Here is a 19,556-nt window from a genome sequence, read left to right on the forward strand (position 1 = left end):
AGCAAATATATTTATGGCTATAACTTCCTGCTAAATCGGTCTATCATGATGAAACTTGGCATACGGACACATAAGCACTAACTTGAGGTATTTGCAAAATTTGAGTTCGTAATTCTTGGAATTTACGATTTGTGGGGGAGAGGGTGGAGGGAGGGAAATTCCCAAATTCACATTTTCTGTGTATTCACATAAGGCACCTGGGACTAAAATTAGGTGTCCCTAGGTTAATTGGTCTCCGATATATAGGTGATTATACGAACGGAATTTCGGAAAAACCCCCATAGGGGTGAAGTGGGGGGAAAATCAAAAAAATAAAACAATCTTGCACAGCGTACACACATAACGCTTTTTTGTGCAAAGTTTGGTGTCTCTACCTCTTAGAGTCTCTGAGATCCAGGTGTTTATACACACAGACAGACATACAGGCCTAGATCGACTCGTCTTGTCATGCTGATCAAGAATATATATACTTTGTGGGGTCTGTCACGCCTCCTTCTGCCTGTTACATTTTCAGCTCCCGCAAACCTAATATACTCTTGTACATTCATGTATCACCTTATTTTTTATTCTTGACTATTTCGCCAAAACCAAGATATGTATGTACATATTATCCAAAACCACAAAATTGGTGTGTTTCACCTGAAGGCCATTGCAGAAAAGGATTTTTGCACCATTTCGAGAATTAAACAAGTAGAGTAAGCATAGAGCTAAGCAAAAAACAAGGTGCGTTCCAAAGTAAAGAGGAGTTTTTGAATCTAGCGCCCCCTGGTGGCGCTATCTCTATGTCGACCGATGCGTTAGAATCTGCTATCTTTATCGATTGTCCAGTGAGAATTTCATGTTATTTCGTGATCACCGAAAATTCCATCGAAACTGTGCGTGAATTCATAAAAAATCAGCCGAAATCATCATTGAAATTGATGGAAATGGAATTGAAAATCTGCAAAACATCGCATTTTGACTGACGACCAAAAATTGCTCAGACGATCGATGCTTGTGACCGATTATTTGACCAAAAATCACATTTTAACCATTAACCACTCGCCGTATCCACCTGATATGGCACCGTGCGACTTCTACCTTTTCGGAAAAATACATTTGACCATGAAAGGAAAGCGTTATGCAGACGTAGAGGCCATTCAAAAGGCTTGCACTGGCATACTGGCGGCCATACCGGCCAACGAGCTAAAACACTCGTGCTTTTGGATCGTGCAAAAAGCTGTATTGAAGCAGAAGGAGACTATTTTGAATAAAATAAATTGATTTTGCCGAAAAAACCATTTGTTCTGTTTTTTTTTTTTTAATCTGTTTACTTTGGAACACACCTTGTATGGCTATAATCATTATCTCATAATCATGAACTTAAGTTAATTTCAGAATTTCAATGAAAAATTCCTAGAAATACGGGAGTTATGGAAAATCAGTGATTGCGGTGTTGAGGACGGAGGGAGGGAAATTCCAAAATACAAATTGTGTGCGCATTCACATAAGGCATCTTGATGTCCCTAGGTCTTAAAGTCTCCGAGAGACAGGGGTAGATCGACTCGTCTTGTCATGCTGATCAATAATATGTCTGCCTATTATATATTTCACCTCCCGCAAACCTAATATACTCTTGTACATTTCATATATACAGTATAAAAATTATGCTGAATTGGTATGCAAAGAAGGATTAAATGTACACATTGGCAAAGCCTCCGAAATTATCAATTTAATCTACATAACAATAATAGTTGCTGTCCTCATTTATTCACACTTGCACAAATATTTACAGGCAGTACATATTTACATCGTACAACAGGCAATATTTATAGCCTGTACCCAAAGTGTAGCCTGTACTAGTTTTGTGCGAATGTAATAGGCAAAAGGAAGCGTGGCAGATCCCCCAAAGTATATATATTGTTCATCAGAGTGACAAGTCGAGTCGATATAGCCATGTCCGTCTGTATGAGCGCAAGGATCTCAGAAGGTACAAGAGCTAGAATGACCAAAATTGGTATCCAGGTTCCTCTGAGCCCTAGGCAGGTCAAGTTTGTTTTTTTTATTTCTCCCCCGCTCCCCCGCAATTCGTGCTTTTTTATAACTTCCGTAATTCTTGGAATTTTGAAATCAGTTTTGGTAGTTACATCCAGTTAGTGCCTATGTTTCCGTATGCCAAGTTTCATCATGATGGGTCAATTCTGAAGAAAGTTATAGCCATACATAAAATCGCTGCCCATCCTCTGCCTGCCAGCTCTGCCCGCAGCTGTTGTTGTTGTTGCTGCTTTGGTTCAACTTTGTGCTGCATACATACACGCAAATAAACACGCTTCTGATGTAAATGTATGCTGTTGAAATTGTACATGAACATGTCTCCAATTTTGTATTGAATAATTTGTATTTAATTTAATTAAATAGTTTAATTAATATAAATTTAAAATTAATTCAATTTTTTTCGTTTTTGATTAAGATTTGAGCTCGCTCGACTTTAGCATTCCTTTCTTGTTTTAAATAGACAAACACATTCTTAATTCTGATAAGTTTTCTCCTCTAATTATTATTATACTTTCTTTGTACATGAAATGTACACAACGTATATATGTATATTCTTGATCAACATAACAAGACGAGATCTAGCACAGTCTGTCTGTCTGTCATTCCAAAATGCCTTATATGAATAGTGTATTTTGGAATTTCCCTCCTCTCCACCGCAATTAGTGATTTTCCATAACTCCCATAATTCTTGGAATTTTTCATTCAAATTTGGTAGTACATCCGGTTAGTGATTATGTGTCCGTTTCATCATGATATACGGATTTACAAGAAAGTTATAGTGCAGGGCTTGGGCAGAGACTTCGTTTATGGCTATAACTTCTGTATGGGCATTTCATGCTTTTATACTTAAGTATAGATTTAAGTTTGTTGTAAATATTGAATTGTAGATTTAAGTCATTTGAATTATAGATTTAAGTTGTTGTAAGCAATAATTGTAAGTGCGTTCATTTAATGTAACAGCTGTTTATAAGATCCACAACATTTGTTATGCTAATGCTAAGCCTTGCACGGCTAGCAATAAACGCTCGAAAATTGAAAGTCGATTTGTTCGGTCTATTCTTTGCTCCTGTGTGTTTTAGTGCAAGCTACTGCGTTCGCTGTGTAAAAGTACATAAGGTACTTATATACATACCACCTTAGTTACAACGAGGGAACCCTTTACTTTTGCCTACCGGCAATATTGTATGATCTGGTTGATCATTTTGGCGACCCCGGGTGGACTTTTCGTTGTAACGTGTTGGACACTGGACATTGGGTCTGGAGCTATCGCTGCCATCTGGTTGTGCAGCAACGAGTGGGCTAGATATTTGGTTTGGTACTCTCCTTATTTACGCTAGCTGGCGATGAAGTGCCCAATTCCACAGGGAAGTTATACACAGGTAACGAGTGCAAATTAAATAGCGGCCAAATTTGTCTGATTGGACTTGGCACATATGTACATCCATATGTTAATTGTGTACAAAGGCACATATGTATGTGAGTGTATTATGTATGTATTATTATGTATTATGTATATTATATATGTATATTATGTATTATGTATATATATATATATATATATATATATATATATATATATATATACATATATATATATATATATATCTATATATATATATAGATATATATATATATATATATATATACATAATACATAATATACATATATAATATACATAATACATAATAATACATACATAATACACTCACATACATATGTGCCTTTGTACACAATTAACATATGGATGTACATATGTGCCAAGTCCAATCAGACAAATTTGGCCGCTATTTAATTTGCACTCGTTACCTGTGTATAACTTCCCTGTGGAATTGGGCACTTCATATATATATATATATATATATATATATATATATATATATAGATATATATATATATATATATATATATATATATATATATATATATATATATATATATATATATATATATATATATATATATATATATATGATTGGCAATCAACGCACAGCCCAAACGGTAAGAGCTAGGAAGCTGAAATTGGACACAAGATCCCTCTTATAGTGAAAGGGAGCACTAAGAAGGGATTTCGGAAAATTCGAGCTCCAAAGGGGGGAAAACGAGCTCCGTTTGTATGAAAAATCTACGATTTGCATCCAATTAACTTCAAACTTAGTTTGTATACTCTCAAAAAGAATACAAGAAAAACTGTATACTTGGTTTTTCACCATTTTTCCTGGGGCATGAAAAAGGGGGGGTTTCCGTGGAAAAATTGAAACACAATCAACACCCCACAGCCCAAACGGTAAAAGTAAGGAAACTGAAATTTAGGCTCAAGTATCCTGTCATAATGTGCATAAGGTGCTCACTAAGAAGGGTTTTTGGAAAATTCGAGCTCCAAAGGGGGGAAGTCGAGGTCCAACGTTGGTTTGAAAAATCAGCATTTTCCAACCGATCGACTTAAAACTTAGTTTAATTAAAGAATACAAACAATTAAAGAATACAAACAAAACTGCATACTTAGATTCGAAATTTGTGTTGGAGCTTGAATTATTGGGGTTTTAATATTTATTCACTATTTCAAATGAAAAGTTTGTGTTATAAATTTAGTCCGATCGATTTAAAATTTGGGTAATGTAATCTACGTAACTAAATCTACAACTTTGCATTCAACGATTTTCAAAATATGCATTTTACAAAAGCAGGCAGAACAAACAATACAAAATATCAAACAATTGGGGACAACTAAGTATATATACACACACATACAAACAGCTGTTCGTGTAGTTGCATGCAAACGATTGAAATAGCCAAAGCAAAATGTGAGACACTAATGTGTGAATGTCCATACATATGTGCACATCTATGTATGTACATATGTATCTACATATGTATGCATGTACATTCGTCTTGCACTGACAGAGCAAGAAATGTTAAATAATTGAAAATTATATAACATTTTTAAAATAATTTTTTCTTTGTTTAGTGCATTTGGCATTAGGGTTTTCATTAATAACTTTATGCAGCAACAATAAATATCAAATAGTTGGGGACATCACATACACACACTCACACACACAACAAGCAACAGTTCGTGTCTATGTGTGCGGTTCTCTACGTACGGTTGAAAAAGTAAAGAGAAACATACATATGTATGTATGTATGTATGCCTGTGTATGAATATAGCATGTACGTTCGTATTAATGTATACATTGGGCAATCGAACACAGTTGTTTGATTGTAAAAAAAATAATGCTCTAAAAACAACAACAACTGCAAGTCATTGGCTCGCTCTTCTTCTTTCGTTTTGACCATTTAATGTTAATTGCAAAGGCAAAACGCCAAAAGTTTACAGTTACCGTCGCTAGGCAACGACAGCGTAAGCGATAGTAAAGCAGAAACCGAATAACGGAGCTACGCATATTCTGCTTCGCATTGCGGGCAGATGTATGTATGTATATGATTTGTTCTTATTGATCTCAATAAATAATTAGATTTTATTATTTAAATATTCTGCTTATTGCATTCATACTTTGATATTTTGATGGTATTGGTGGCTTCAACTATCGAAAGTTTTACTCTAGCAAATTGATAAACATTTTTCTGCTATCCAATTTCAGTAATGAAGATAACACAGCTGCATGCATTGAGGCTAAGCCAAAGCCTCTAAGAATATGCTCAGCCTATATGGCTTACGAGGAAGCTAACCCTCCACCTCTGTTGACAAGACAGATAATAGAGGACAGCAGGCAGAACAACATTGATCTGCTCATAGGATGCGATGCCAACGCTCATCACACTCAGTGGGGTAGCACTGATACCAATGTACGGGGTGAGTCCATTTTTAACTACATCCTGTCTACTAACATACTTTTATGTAATGCTGGATCAGATCCAACTTTCGTGGTAAGGAACCGTAGCCAGGTTCTTGACCTCACTTTGGCGTCAGACGCACTTTACAATCGTATCTCCAAATGGAGAGTCCTATTAGAACACTCCTTCTCAGATCACAGATACATCCAATTCGAAGTATCTCTAAAGAATGAAAGACCAATAGCGATTAGAAATCCTAGACGCACAAATTGGTCTTTGTACTCTAATCACCTAAGTAACATACTTCCATACTACCCTCCCGAGGGCCCAGACACAGTCGAATTCACCTCGTCGCTAATAAAACAATTCACCATAGCGTGCAACACCGCGCTGCAGAAATCATGCCCCACTGGGAAACCAAGAGGCAAACTCAAGCCTCCCTGGTGGACTCCACAGGTCAGTGAGGCAAGAAAAAAGGCTAGGAAACTCTTCAATGCAGCCAGATCCCAAGGGGGAGACCAACACTGGTATGCATACAAACAAAGCCTGTCAGAGTACAAGAAAATACTCAGACAGGCCAAACGATCTTCATGGCAGAACTTCTGCTCAGATATTGAGAACACCTCCGATGCCGCAAGGTTAAGGAAGGTCCTCTCTAAAACTCCCTCAACGCTAGGGTACCTTCAGAAGCCAGATAAGACTTGGACGACCTCGAGTCAGGAGTCTTTAGAGCTGCTTCTAGGCACCCATTTTCCCAGCTCTACAAGCATCAAACCAACCGGCCGTTCAGCAAGCGCTGGTCCATCTCAAACGCCACCCTATCTTCTATCTGAAAATAATATCAGATGGGCAATAAAAAGCTTCAAGCCCTATAAGTCTGCAGGGCCGGATAATATCATTCCGGCGCAGCTTATTCACGCAGGAAATACTGCCATCAGATGGCTGGCAGATATTTTTCACAAGATCTTCCTGACAAGGAATATTCCAGAAGCTTGGCTGAGATCAAGAGTGGTCTTCATACCCAAAGCAGGTAAAGCCTCGCACACTACCCCGAAAGATTTTAGGCCGATAAGTCTTTCATCTTTTCTATTAAAGACATTCGAGAGATTAATGGGTCTCTATTTGAGAAGTAAGATCCCCCTCTCAGAGCTTTCAAGCTCTCAACACGCATACTGCAAAGGCAGATCTACAGAAACGGCACTCCATGCTGTCACTTCGGGCGTCGAAAAAGCTCTCAAAGTCAAACATTATACTCTAATCGCCTTCCTAGACATAGAGGGTGCTTTCAACAATGTGTCTCCAAGCGCCATCACAGGCTCACTCACCGATCTAGGGATGGACAACTCCATTGTGGAACTGATAAGACAGCTCCTTACTAGGCGGTCCATTAAGTCTACACTGGGGATGTCCACGGTATCTAGATATGTGAGTGGCGGAACGCCTCAGGGTGGGGTGCTCTCACCCTTCTTATGGAACGTGGCAGTTAACTCACTCCTACGATCCTTAGAAGGGATAGGGGGATGCCGCGCGACAGCCTACGCAGATGACGTGACCATTTCCTTCTCGGGTAAATTTCCCCAAACCTTGTGCGAACGAATGACTGACGCATTAAGCACACTTTCAACTTGGGCAACGTTAAGTGGCCTAAGTGTAAACCCCAGCAAAACTGAGCTGGTACTATTCACGAGGAAATACAAAATCCCATCTCTTCGTCCCCCATTACTAAATGGGGTACCATTAGCTTTCAACAGCTCAGCCAAATATCTAGGCTTGATACTAGATAGGAAGCTGGACTGGAACTTGAACATTGAAGACAGAGTGCGGAAAGCCACAATCGCACTCTATACCTGCAGAAAATCCATTGGACTGAAATGGGGCATGGCCCCCCATGTGGTCCACTGGCTATATACTGCAATAATCAGACCCATACTTTTATATGGTGTCTCCATATGGTGGCCATCCCTTTCGAAAAACTCATCTCTTCAGAGACTTAACAAAGTTCAGCGACAGGCTGAACTAACGATCTCGGGCGCTTTACGCACTACTCCAAATGATGCACTAGATGCAATTCTGGGAATACTCCCAATACATCTCATGGGAAAAATGAACGCCACGCTGGCGGCTCTTCGCATGAGAGAAACAAACCAGTGGTCAGAGGAATGCTTTGGCCATGCCAAAATTCTGAGGGGAAATGACAATATCCCATCAGTCACTGACCACTGCATCGCAGAGGAGTATCCACATACTCCTTTCCACACCATCATTCCCTCTAGGGAAGATTGGAACTTCGGCCCGCCAGGCCCAACCAATTCCATCAAAATATATACAGACGGTTCTAAGCTGGACAACCGCGTAGGCGGGGATGTCTTCTGCGAAGAACTCGGAATCAGAAAAGCCTTCAGGCTACCGGATCACTGCAGTGTGTTCCAGGCGGAAGTAATAGCCATTCAAGAAGCTCTTCTTATACTGCCAAGCCCAGCCACACATACCAGAGAAATCTGCATTTACTCGGATAGCCAAGCAGCTATAAAATCCCTTAACGCCATCACGTCGAACTCGACGTCAGTACAGAACTGTCGCAAATCTCTTCACGAGATGGCAACACAGCTCTCTATATACCTCATTTGGGTCCCAGGCCATAGGGATATCGAGGGAAACTGCATAGCCGATGAGCTGGCAAGACACGGTACTACTGCCTCCCTCCTTCCAGACAAGGAGAGCGTCGGTACACCGATGGCCAGCTGTAAACTGTCAGTCCGAAACCACTTTGACTTGGTCGCCAATCAAATGTGGACCACCGACACAGACTCCTGTAAAATCACACGCCAAACATGGCCAATCCTCAACAAGAGACGATCTTCTGAACTCTGCAAACTGAGCAGAAGCCAATGCTCAGTCGTAATCAGAGCCATCACAGGGCACTGGCTGGTGGGCACCCATGCCGCCAGACTAGGACTCCACCATAACGATTTCTGCAGAAGCTGCAGAGACGTGGAAGAGGAGGAAACGGTAACACACCTCTTCTGCGACTGCCCGGCCTTGTCAAGAACAAGACATCGATTCCTAGGAGACAGTCTCCTACCAAATCTATCGGCACTAGCAAACAAGAAGCCCATAGACATCTTCAAGTTCATCCAGGCAGCTGGATGGACGTAATACTCGCGCAGACATGCAGCCAAACACGGGTATTTTGGGAAGTGGACTTGTCCATGCGGTATCACAACGGGCCAATCTACAAGGCCTAAGTGAGTCGGGGTGCATACCCTGGCTGCCGCTCCGACCTACCTACCTACCTACCTTAAATGCCTTCCTACTGGTAACTTATAAGGTGAAAACATATGGATAGGTTATACACACACAAAATAAATACAATTGGAAACATTGCGCTCTCTTCGTTATTGCCGCACTGGTCTAGCAACTGCAAGCTAGAGTCAATATCGCTTGCTTGTGCATTGTTGTTGCTGGACTAATTGCTAATTGTTCTTTGCGCTGCTTGCGTTGCTTACAAGTTCAGCCGTTGACGTGCGTCGCTCAGCTAGCGTCGACGTCATTTCGTTTCCCTGACGCACATATTGTTGTTGCGTGGGTTCGCTGCTATCGTGCAGTTTGCATATTTGTTCAGCATTAATTCTAACAGCTGCGCGTCTCTCGCCTCTGTTATTTGTCAGCTGCTGTTGCGTGCATACATAGGTATTATACGTGCGTACAGTGCTGGCCACAACTGTAGACATTGCATTTTATTTAACATACAAGTCGAAACGTTGCGCCTGCGCTTTCATGCCAATAGTGTACAGTGTATACATTTTTTGTGTATATATTTTTCTGGACATGTCCAATTATACATTTTTACACTTTTAGTCTTGTCCAAACAGTTAAAGACTCGCTATAAGCATGCCGTCAAAACGCACCAAGCAAAGCTATAGCAAGGTGTCGGATGATTTGGAGTCGAGCAAGTTCGATGCATTACTGCAGTCACATACAAATGTTGTCAGAGACATAGAACGCATAAAAGATTCAGGGCAAAATGCCACTAAGCCCATTGAGTCTGTTGAAATGGAGTGCCGGTTGAGAATTTTAACCAGATATATTGACAGAGCGTTCAATCTGCAGGAAGAGTTGGATCAAATCGATCCGGCCTTAGCCTCAAGAGCAGATTTAGAAAATTTGTGCGTCACGACGGAAACGCTGCTTCTGAGTAAAGGTGTTCGGCCTAAGCCTCAGCGGGACAGCCTGGCAAACTCCACAATGTTTGGACCAGGTTGCCATAGCAAGCAGCTGCCGTCGATGAAACTCCCAAAATTCAGTGGGGACAGTACAAGTGACGGAGTACAAAAATTTCATTGGTCTGTTCGAAAACTTGACCATGACGCATCTCTGACAAATATAGAAAAATTTAACCACTTGTTATCTTGTTTGGATAAAGAAGCGCTTGGCACACTCAAAGTTTATCAAGTGACTGATGCCAATTATCCAAAGGCGCTAGCAGCGTGTCTAAGCTGTTCGACTTGCCCAAAATGCAAGTGCCTTCTGCTTCATCTTTGCGCTCCCTAATAGATAATGTAAGGGCAATTTATGAATCGCTGTTGTCATTGGGTGATGAGAAGCAGGTAGCGAACGTCATTCTCATAGATTTGGCTATGGGTAAAGTTGACTCCATCACTCGATCCAAATGGGAAGAGGGCCTTGACTACAGTCAACTTCCATCTTGGGAAGAATGCGAGGCCACTCTCAATAAACGCTACCAGCATCTGTCTGCTGAGGAGGCATCGTCTGGCCGGCCTCAGAAGCCAAGTTCCGATGGGTCAAAAAGGAGTGGTAAAACGGCGTTGGCAGTAGCACAGCCAAGTCAGCCATTGACCCCTAAGTGTCCGTTTTGTCTGTCGAATGACCACTTCATACAAGTATGTCCTCAATTCTCAGCGATCGCTAGAAACGAGCGTTTCAAGTTTGTAAAAACGGTCCAGTTATGCATTAACTGTTTACGGAAAGGACTAAATCCTGCAAGTCTGGTTGTTGCCTGCCTACCAGCCTGAAAAACTGGTAGTAGACGTTGACGTGCCTAATGCGTGTGAACTGGCAGATCCGCAATTCCACCGGCCGCAACGCATAGATCTGCTACTTGGAGCAGATGCTTTTTTTGATTTGCTACGAGAAGGGCAAATAAAAGGTACCAGCGACTCGCCGGCTTTGCAATCTACGGCACTTGGCTGGATTGTGGCTGGTCGTTGCCGTTCTGCAGGGTCAACTGAACTACCGTCAACATCGCTCGTGAGCTTAAAACAGAGCTCTTTGTCAAATTTAGAATGTCAGGAACTAGATAGCCTCATCCGCAAATTCTGGGAGTTGGAAGAAGTTCCAAATTTGTCCGATCAAAGTTTGTACACCCCAGAACAAGTGCTTTGCGAGAAAACATTTCTCGAATCGGTCAATCGCTTACCCTCGGTCAGGCTGACTGTTTCTTTGCCATTCAAATCCAGTCCCAAAAGTCTCAGAAATTCGTATGAGACAGCCTTAAGGCGGTTTTTAGCTCTGGAAAAAAGAATGGCAAAGCAGCCTGATACGCAGTCGATGTACATTACCTTTACGAAAGAGTACATTTCGTTGGGCCATATGAGTGCCATTGAGAACAGTGTACCGAGAGAGCCGCATTATTTTATACCATACCAATGCGTGCTAAGGCCACAAAGCACATCAACAAAGTTGAGAGTCGTTTTCGACGCGTCTAGCAAGACGTCGTCACAATTGTCTTTAAATGACATTCTGATGGTCGGTCTATACTCAACATTGTTGCGATTTCGGTTTCATCCATTTGCGCTGTCGGCAGACATTGCAAAAATGTACCGACAAGTCGAAATCAACGAATCGCATCGCAATTTCCAGCTTATTATTTGGAGAAGCAACTCCACTGAACCACTCCAATTGTATCGTTTAAACATGGTAACATACGGTACTGCTTCGGCACCTTTTCTGGCAATCCGTTGCTTAAAGTACCTGAGCGAGCTACATGCTGTTTCACATCCGTTGGCATCAAAGTGGCTTGCTAGCGATTTCTTTGTAGATGATCTGCTATCTGGAGCAGATACAGTGGAAGAATTGCGAATGCTACGGAATGAGCTAGTTTCAGTCCTCGAATCGTTCGGTTTCACTCTAACGAAATGCGCATCAAATTGTGAAACATTTAAAGCGTCGCCTTCTGACGAAATGGTGATCGGCCATCAGGAGGATACGAAGACGTTGGGGCTCATGAAGCTCGTGAAGACGTTTTTAAATATTCGATTTCGAACATGTCGATAGACATTGCCCCCACCAAGCGCTCGATATTATCGTTTATATCCAGATTGTACGACCCGCTTGGTTTGCTTTGTCCGATTATCACTCGACCAAAAATTCTGATGCAAGAAATTTGGCTTCAAAAATCCGCTTGGGATGAGCAAATTCCAGACCATTTACTGTCCGACTTGCATTCAATTGCGCAGTCGTTCTGTGAGATTGAAGCTATACGCATTCCCCGATATGTCGGCGCATCTGAATACAAAGTCGGTGCCACGCTTAGAGTTGTGCGCAGCATACTTGCTCGCAAATTTGTGGGAGAAAGTTCGACATCTTATCCATGTGCCTGTGGACCAAATCGTATTTTGGTCTGATTCAGAGGTAGTCCTGCATTGGTTGCAAACTCATCCTTCACATTTGAATACATTTGTCGCCAATAGAGTTGCTACCATACAGGAATTGACATCAGACGCCACTTGGCGCCATGTACCGATTGCAGAAAATCCAGCTGACTTAACTTCGCGTGGTTGTACCACTGCGAATTAAGTTGATTCACACTGGTTTGGTGGTCCACAGTTTTTACAAAGTGACCAGAACCTTTGGCCAACTAATTATCACATTCAGTTGACCAAAGAGCAAGAATGCGACGGTTCTCATCGCGGCCGATAATGCTTCAAATCCAATTTTGGATTTAATTGAAAGGTCGTCGTCCTATTTAAAAATTCTCCGCATAGTGTCGTACATGTTTCGATTTATAAACGGAAAAGGGTCAGGACACATATCGCTTGTGCCAACTTCGGCTGAATTACACTTCTCTTTTTTGGCTATTGTGAACGTAATCCAGCATACTGCTCTCGCAGCCGAAATAGTCAAATTAGACAATTCGGTGATCCTGCAACCATCGTACCAAAAGCTTAATCCATTTCTGAGTCCGTATCAGTATGGAAAGCGAACTTTGATGTTGTTACGAGTTGGTGGCCGTTTACTCAAAGCGCCCTTGCCCCATAATGCGATTGTTTTCGTTACAAGCCAATACTAGGCAACCAAATAATGGGAAATTTACCCGCTGATCGGCTACATGGATGTAGGCCGTTTGAAGTCAGCGGAGTGGACTTTTGTGGTCCAATTCCTGTCACACTGGGAATACGTGGCAGAGCGCCAGTTAAGATGTATGTTTCCGTCTTTGTGTGTTTTACGTCTAAAGCTGTCCACATTGATATTGTTGCCGACTTGACTGCTAATTCTTTTATTATGTGTCTCTCCAGGTGTGTGGGTCGGCGTGGAGCAGTCATTCGAATCTACTGCGACAATGCCACCAACTTTGTGGGTGCAGCGCGCTTGCTGGAGGAGTTCCGGGCTACCTTCATCAGCAACAAGGATACCATCAGGTCGTATGCTGCCACCAGGGGAATATCGTTCGAGTTTATTCCCCCTCGAGCGCCGCATTTCGGCGGCCTATAGGAAGCGGCCGTAAAGTCGGCAAAGGGACTCCTCCTCCTCAAGGCAATAGGAAGCGCCAAGCTGCGGCAGGACGAGCTGGCAACCATCCTGGTAGAGGTGGAGGCCATCCTGAATTCGCGGTCAATCGTGGTGGACGGAGCGAATCCCAACGACGGCGAGGCGATAACTCCAGCTCACCTACTCGTAGGCGGAACTCTCGTGCCGCTGCCAACCGGGTCAGGGCAACCCGTGAGAGATGACAGGCTGACCTACTTAAGCAGCGGTTTTGGACAGGCTGAGCCTGCAGCAGTGCCAAAGGTGGGCAGTAGGTCGGCCAAATCTGGAAACCGGAACAGTAGTACTCGTCCACGAGGACAACGCGCCGCCTCAGCAGTGGATGCTGGGAGTCGTTCAAGAGACGATAAAAGCCGCAGATGGAAAAAAGCGCGTGGCGAAGATAAGGACGAAGGCGGGCGTATTTAAAAGGGCTATTCATCGCTTGGCGCCTCTACCAGTCGGGCTGTTTTGAAGCGAATCGTTTCAACGCGGCCGATGTATGGGCATTTCATGCTTTTATACTTAAGTATAGATTTAAGTTTGTTGTAAATATTGAATTGTAGATTTAAGTCATTTGAATTGTAGATTTAAGTTGTTATAAGCAATAATTGTAAGTGCGCTCATTTAATGTAACAGCTGTTTATATTCTCTTGCTTTCACTGTTAACATAAGATCCACAACATTTGTTATGCTAATGCTAAGCCTTACACGGCTAGCAATAAACGCTCGAAAATTGAAAATCGATTTGTTCGGTCTATCCTTTGCTCCTGTGTGTTTTAGTGCAAGCTACTGCGTTCGCTGTGTATAAGTACATAACGTACTTATATACATACAACCTTAGTTACAACGAGGGAACCCTTTACTTTTGCCTACCGGCAATATTGTATGATCTGGTTGATCAACTTCCTTTCAAAATCACTAATTGCGCAGGAGTTGGAGGAGGAGGAAAAATTCGGAAATACACATTGTCTGTGTATTCATAACAGAAACCTGAGACTTAAATTTGGTGTCCCGAGGTTTCTTTCTTCGATACATATAATATACATATTCCTGTACATTTTATGTGCAGAGTATAAATAGGCGAAGTTCAAATTGACAATGCAACCCTCCGCAGTTTATATCAGTTGCACTAATCAGCCAAAATACGTAAAGAAGCCTAAAGTCGAACGAGCCCAACTATTAATCTCACAAAGCAACAATAGAGGAACTGAACCAGTTACCTTCAATTCGATATTTGTTACTGCAAGTTCGAGAAATTACCTTCTAGAAGCAATTGGTGGACAACGCATAAGGGTTGAGGCCTAAAGCGTGTTTAATTATGTTTGGCCGTGCCTCCTAATTAAATGATAGAAAATTGTGTGGTTGGATCCTTCCGAAACTAGTGTTTATGGTGAAGTGAGCATAATTAATCGATTATGAATATAGATAGTTTCGCCAATTTTACATTCTTCATGTAGCCAAGCCAAGCACCATACTAGTATTTCTTTTGGCCGTTTCTAGTTGTAATATTGTTTTGGCAGATGAGTTCCTCGCTGCTTGTGGCGCTGTCGTCACGGTGAAATGTCAATCGTTATGAATCTTAATCCTTTGTTAGTTGATGGAGAAGTGCTTGAGCGATAAACGTAAACGTAAAAAAAACCCGTAAAAACCGTGCATGTGGGCAACGGTAATGTAGTGTGCAGGTAATTCGAATAATTCAGCTCATTTGTAAGCTGCCTAAAAAACGTTCCTTACATATGAGTTAGATGATCAGGTGGCTTCATTTTGACCTGATTAGGCGGGCCAACGATCGTTTAGCTACCAATAATAAGATTCTACTCATCTGAGTTAGATGATCATATGGCTTCATTTTGACCTGATTAGGCGCGCCAACGATCGCTTAGCTACTAATAATAAGATTCTACTCATCTGTAATCTCAAGATGTACAAGACAGCTGACACTTTTTTGTATTTTTATAGTGTCGGGTTGCTTTAATATAAGTCCATGAGTTTCATTCTTAATACTATATGCAAAGTGTAAAAAAAAGGGATAACACTTTAGTGCGTATAAATGTAACACACAGGAGGCGATACCCCAACGTATATATATTCTTGATCAGTATGGCATAATCTACCGTTTATGGCATATCTTGAGAGCAAAATAAGTTGAGAAGCTAAAGTCGGGTGTCTCGACTTTGAAATACTCTGTACATATAGGTACAAAAAGTATAGAAACTTTAAAAATTAAGAAAATAAAAAAAAAATGTTCATCGATTTTACCATTCTCGGTTTTTGATTACACGGTGTGTGTGAGCATGTATGCAGTAGAAAGTTGAACCAAAGCAGCAGCAACAACAGTTGCGGGCAGTGCTTGGCCTGAGATTACATATAGTGTTAAACCTTCCTTTAAAATTAGCCCATGCTGTAAAAACGTACGTACTCGGCTTGTCATGCTGATCAGGAATATATATATACTTTGTGTGTTCGCCACGCACCGTTCTGCCTGTTACGTTTTTCAGCTCGCGCACACCTAATATACTCCTGTTCATTTCATGTACATATGTTCCTAAATACATACATACAAAGGAAATCTAAAATGTTTCTAGTCGGGCCATGAATGAAATTTTAATTTATTAATATTAATTTGACATTAATATAATATTTCTAGAAGTCGATAAAAGTGGACAAATTTCTCAAAAGCATGTTAGTAAAACTGTTTTAAAAGTCCCTCCCACCGAAATATGTACGTGCACCTGCGCGTAGTATTAATACTTATTTGCATTACAATGTTTCAGTGATTAAAGTTTTGTATTAAAATCTTGAATCAAATGTGTGTTTTCCTTCTTCTTTTTTTTTTAAGAAACAATAAACGTTTTTAAAAGGTTCTGAGTGAATATTTGACTCGGTACTATTTCGGATTCATGAATGAACAAGAGGGAACGCTACAGTCGAGCAAGCCCGACAGTAAAATAGCCTGTACTCTCCACAAAAAAGAACAAGAAAGGAATGCTAAAGTCGAGAAGGCTCAACTCTCAAATACCCTGTACCACCCCACAAAAAAGAAATTAAATTAATTAATTAATTTAATTAAATTAATTAACTAAATTAATTTAATTAATTAACTAAATTAAATATTCCATGCATGCATACATACATTTACATTTACATCAGAATCGTGCCTTATGCGTGTTTGTGTACTTGTACATATGTATGTATGTGTGCATTGGGCCTGGTTATATGGCTATAACTTTCTTTCTGATCAACCTAAGAATTACGGGAGTTATAGAAAATCGTTAATAGGGTGGGAGTGGGGGGGTGGTTCAGAAAAAATGAACAAACTCGTCCTTTCTCGGGCTCAGGAGAATCTGTATACCAAGTTTGGTTATTCTAGCTCTTATAGAGATCCTTGCGTTCATACAGACAGACGGACAGACGGACATGGTTATATCGTTTCGGCTTATCATGCTGATCAAGAATATATATACTTTGTGGGGTCTACCAAGCCTCCTTCTGTGTGTTCCATGTGCACTCGCACAAAACTAATATACCCTTGTACCCTTTGGGTACAGGGTATAAAAATTAAAAAAAATTAAATTATTAAAAAAAATTAAATTAATTAATGAAATTAATAAAGAAAATGTATTTAATATATACATAGAAGACATGTTTATGTTCAGTTTTAACAACATACATTTACATCACGTGTCTATGCGTGTTTATATGCGTGTTTATATGCGTGTATGTATGCAGTACAAAGTTGAACCAAAGCAGCAACAACAACAACAGCTGCGAGCAGAGCTGGCAGGCAGAGCATGGGCAGCGATTTTATTTATGGCTATAACTTTCTTCAGAATTGACCCATCACGATGAAACTTGGCACAGGGACACATAAGCACTAACTGGATGTAACTACCAAAATTGATTTAAAAATTCCAAGAATTACGGTATTTATAAAAAAAACACGAATTTCGGGGGAGTGGGGGGGATGTATCAGAATAAAAAAATAAACTTGACTTGCTTAGGACTTAGGGGAACCTCGATACCAATTTTGGTCATTCTAGCTCTTGTACTTAATGAGATACTTGCGCTCATACAGACAGACGGACATGGCTATATCGACTTGTCTTGTCATCCTGATCAATAATATATATACTTTGTGGGGTCTGCCACGCCTGCTTCTGTGTGTTACATTCATTCGCACAAAACTAGTATAGCCTTTCACCCTTTGGGTACAGGCTATACAAATTGAATTAATTAATTAAATTTATAAAGAACATTTATTTAATACATACACAGAAGACATGTTTATGTACAGTTTTTACAGCATACATTTACATCGTCGTGTCTATGCGTGTTTATATGCGTGTATGTATGCAGCACAAAGTTGAACCAAAGCAACAACAAAAACAGCTGTGGGCAGCGGTGCAGGCAGCGCATGAGCAGCGATTGTACTTATGGCTATAACTTTCTTCAGAATTGATCCATCATGATGAAACTTGGCACACGGACACATAAGCACTAACTGGATGTAACTACCAAGATTGATTTCAAAATTTCAAGAATTTCGGGAGAGTGGGGGGTGTACCAGAATAAAAAAAAAAACTTGACTTGCCTCGGACTTAGGGGAACCTCGATACCAAGATTGGTTATTCTAGCTCTTGTACTTCCTGAGATACTTGCGCTCATACGGACAGACGGGCATGGCTATATCGACTTGTCTTGTCATCCTGATCAATAATATATATACTTTGTGGGGTCTGCCACGCCTCCTTCTGTGTGTTACATGCATTCGCACAAAACTAGTATAGCCTTTTACCCCTTCGATACAGGCTATAAAAAAGGCCTTTACAACAGAATACGCTTTGGAAGTTTGTACTAGCGTGCACAAATATATTTGTTCTGAATAAATTAGGATGGATAACGCTCTGATGCTTATGATTGTGGCGTTAAATTAATTATAATGTTATTCTTTAATTCTTTTTATTGCATTTAAACTTCGATAGAATGATCGATAGCATCGATGGATTGTGTGTGTTTCTGTCATAGTAAAATGAGATGAACGATGTGTATGGGGACTCTTCCCAATTATGTATTTGCAACTGTTAAGTTCTCAACTGCTAAATTGAAACTTACATGTACGAGCTTAATTCTGAGCTTATAGGAGACTTCCGAGGCGCCCAAAACCTGTAACCACTGACGAAAACATCGTTAAAATTCACTAAATGGTTCTGGACGACCGCTTGAGTACATATCCGTAGAAGGATAGCTGAGATCACCAAGATGTTGAAAGACCGCGTTTGCTATATTTTAAACTATGAATTGGGCATGAGAATGCTATCGGCACATTAGATGCCGCTTTTACTCACATTCAATCGAATGCGCCATCTCCTATTCTCTAATTGCACATGCATAAGTCAACAATAATTTTCACACAAATCAAAACAGCATATCTTCTCCATAATCCTTGGTAATTTTACATAAGTTAATAGTAGTATGTATGTTCTCTCCGCTAACTCCTAACATTTCGGACTGCCCTCGTACATATGTATGTATACATGTATAAACTAAAAGATCGAACAAAGTAAAAGAACGAATGGACAACGAACTGCATATTAATACACAGTGAAGTGGGATTCCAAACTTGTAGACTTACCTTCAATATTAACGTCGAATTTCCTCATTTTTAAGAATTATAACAGACACTGGCCAAATTGATTATTATACAGATTTTGAACTGTTTTCCAATGCCCATAAATATCAGATATTAAGATCAATCGGATCGAAAAACAAAATGATTCATATTTCGGCTATTGTGTTATGCAAATTTTTTATTGAATATTCGAACATACACATAGACACATTAATACATATACATAGATCAAAAATTAACAATAACAAACAATCCATGGGCAGCTTAAGCATGAACACATGTATGTACATATATACATAATGCTTTAAATTTTCGGACCACTAAAACCGGATT

At 40.5% G+C, this 19,556-nt stretch overlaps 1 protein-coding gene across 2 annotated transcripts in view; it reads right to left on the minus strand.

Moving 5' to 3' along the window:
* LOC115628162 (serine protease inhibitor 77Ba-like) overlaps positions 1-19,355 on the minus strand; it is a 25,394-nt gene extending 6,039 nt beyond the window's left edge. The window contains exon 1 of one of the 2 annotated variants that reach the window (XM_030524142.1): positions 19,227-19,355. In XM_030524142.1, coding sequence (XP_030380002.1) covers positions 19,227-19,254 — 28 coding nt within the window. In that variant the 5' untranslated portion in view covers positions 19,255-19,355. The remainder of the gene's footprint in view (positions 1-19,226) is intronic. The other variant, XM_030524143.1, reaches the window with a different exon arrangement.
* Positions 19,356-19,556: the final 201 nt, after the last annotated feature.

The sequence above is a fragment of the Scaptodrosophila lebanonensis genome, unplaced genomic scaffold (genome assembly GCF_003285725.1).
Source record: "Scaptodrosophila lebanonensis strain 11010-0011.00,11010-0021.00 unplaced genomic scaffold, SlebRS2 tig00000110-arrow-arrow-pilon, whole genome shotgun sequence".
NCBI classification, from domain to species: Eukaryota; Metazoa; Arthropoda; class Insecta; order Diptera; family Drosophilidae; genus Scaptodrosophila; species Scaptodrosophila lebanonensis.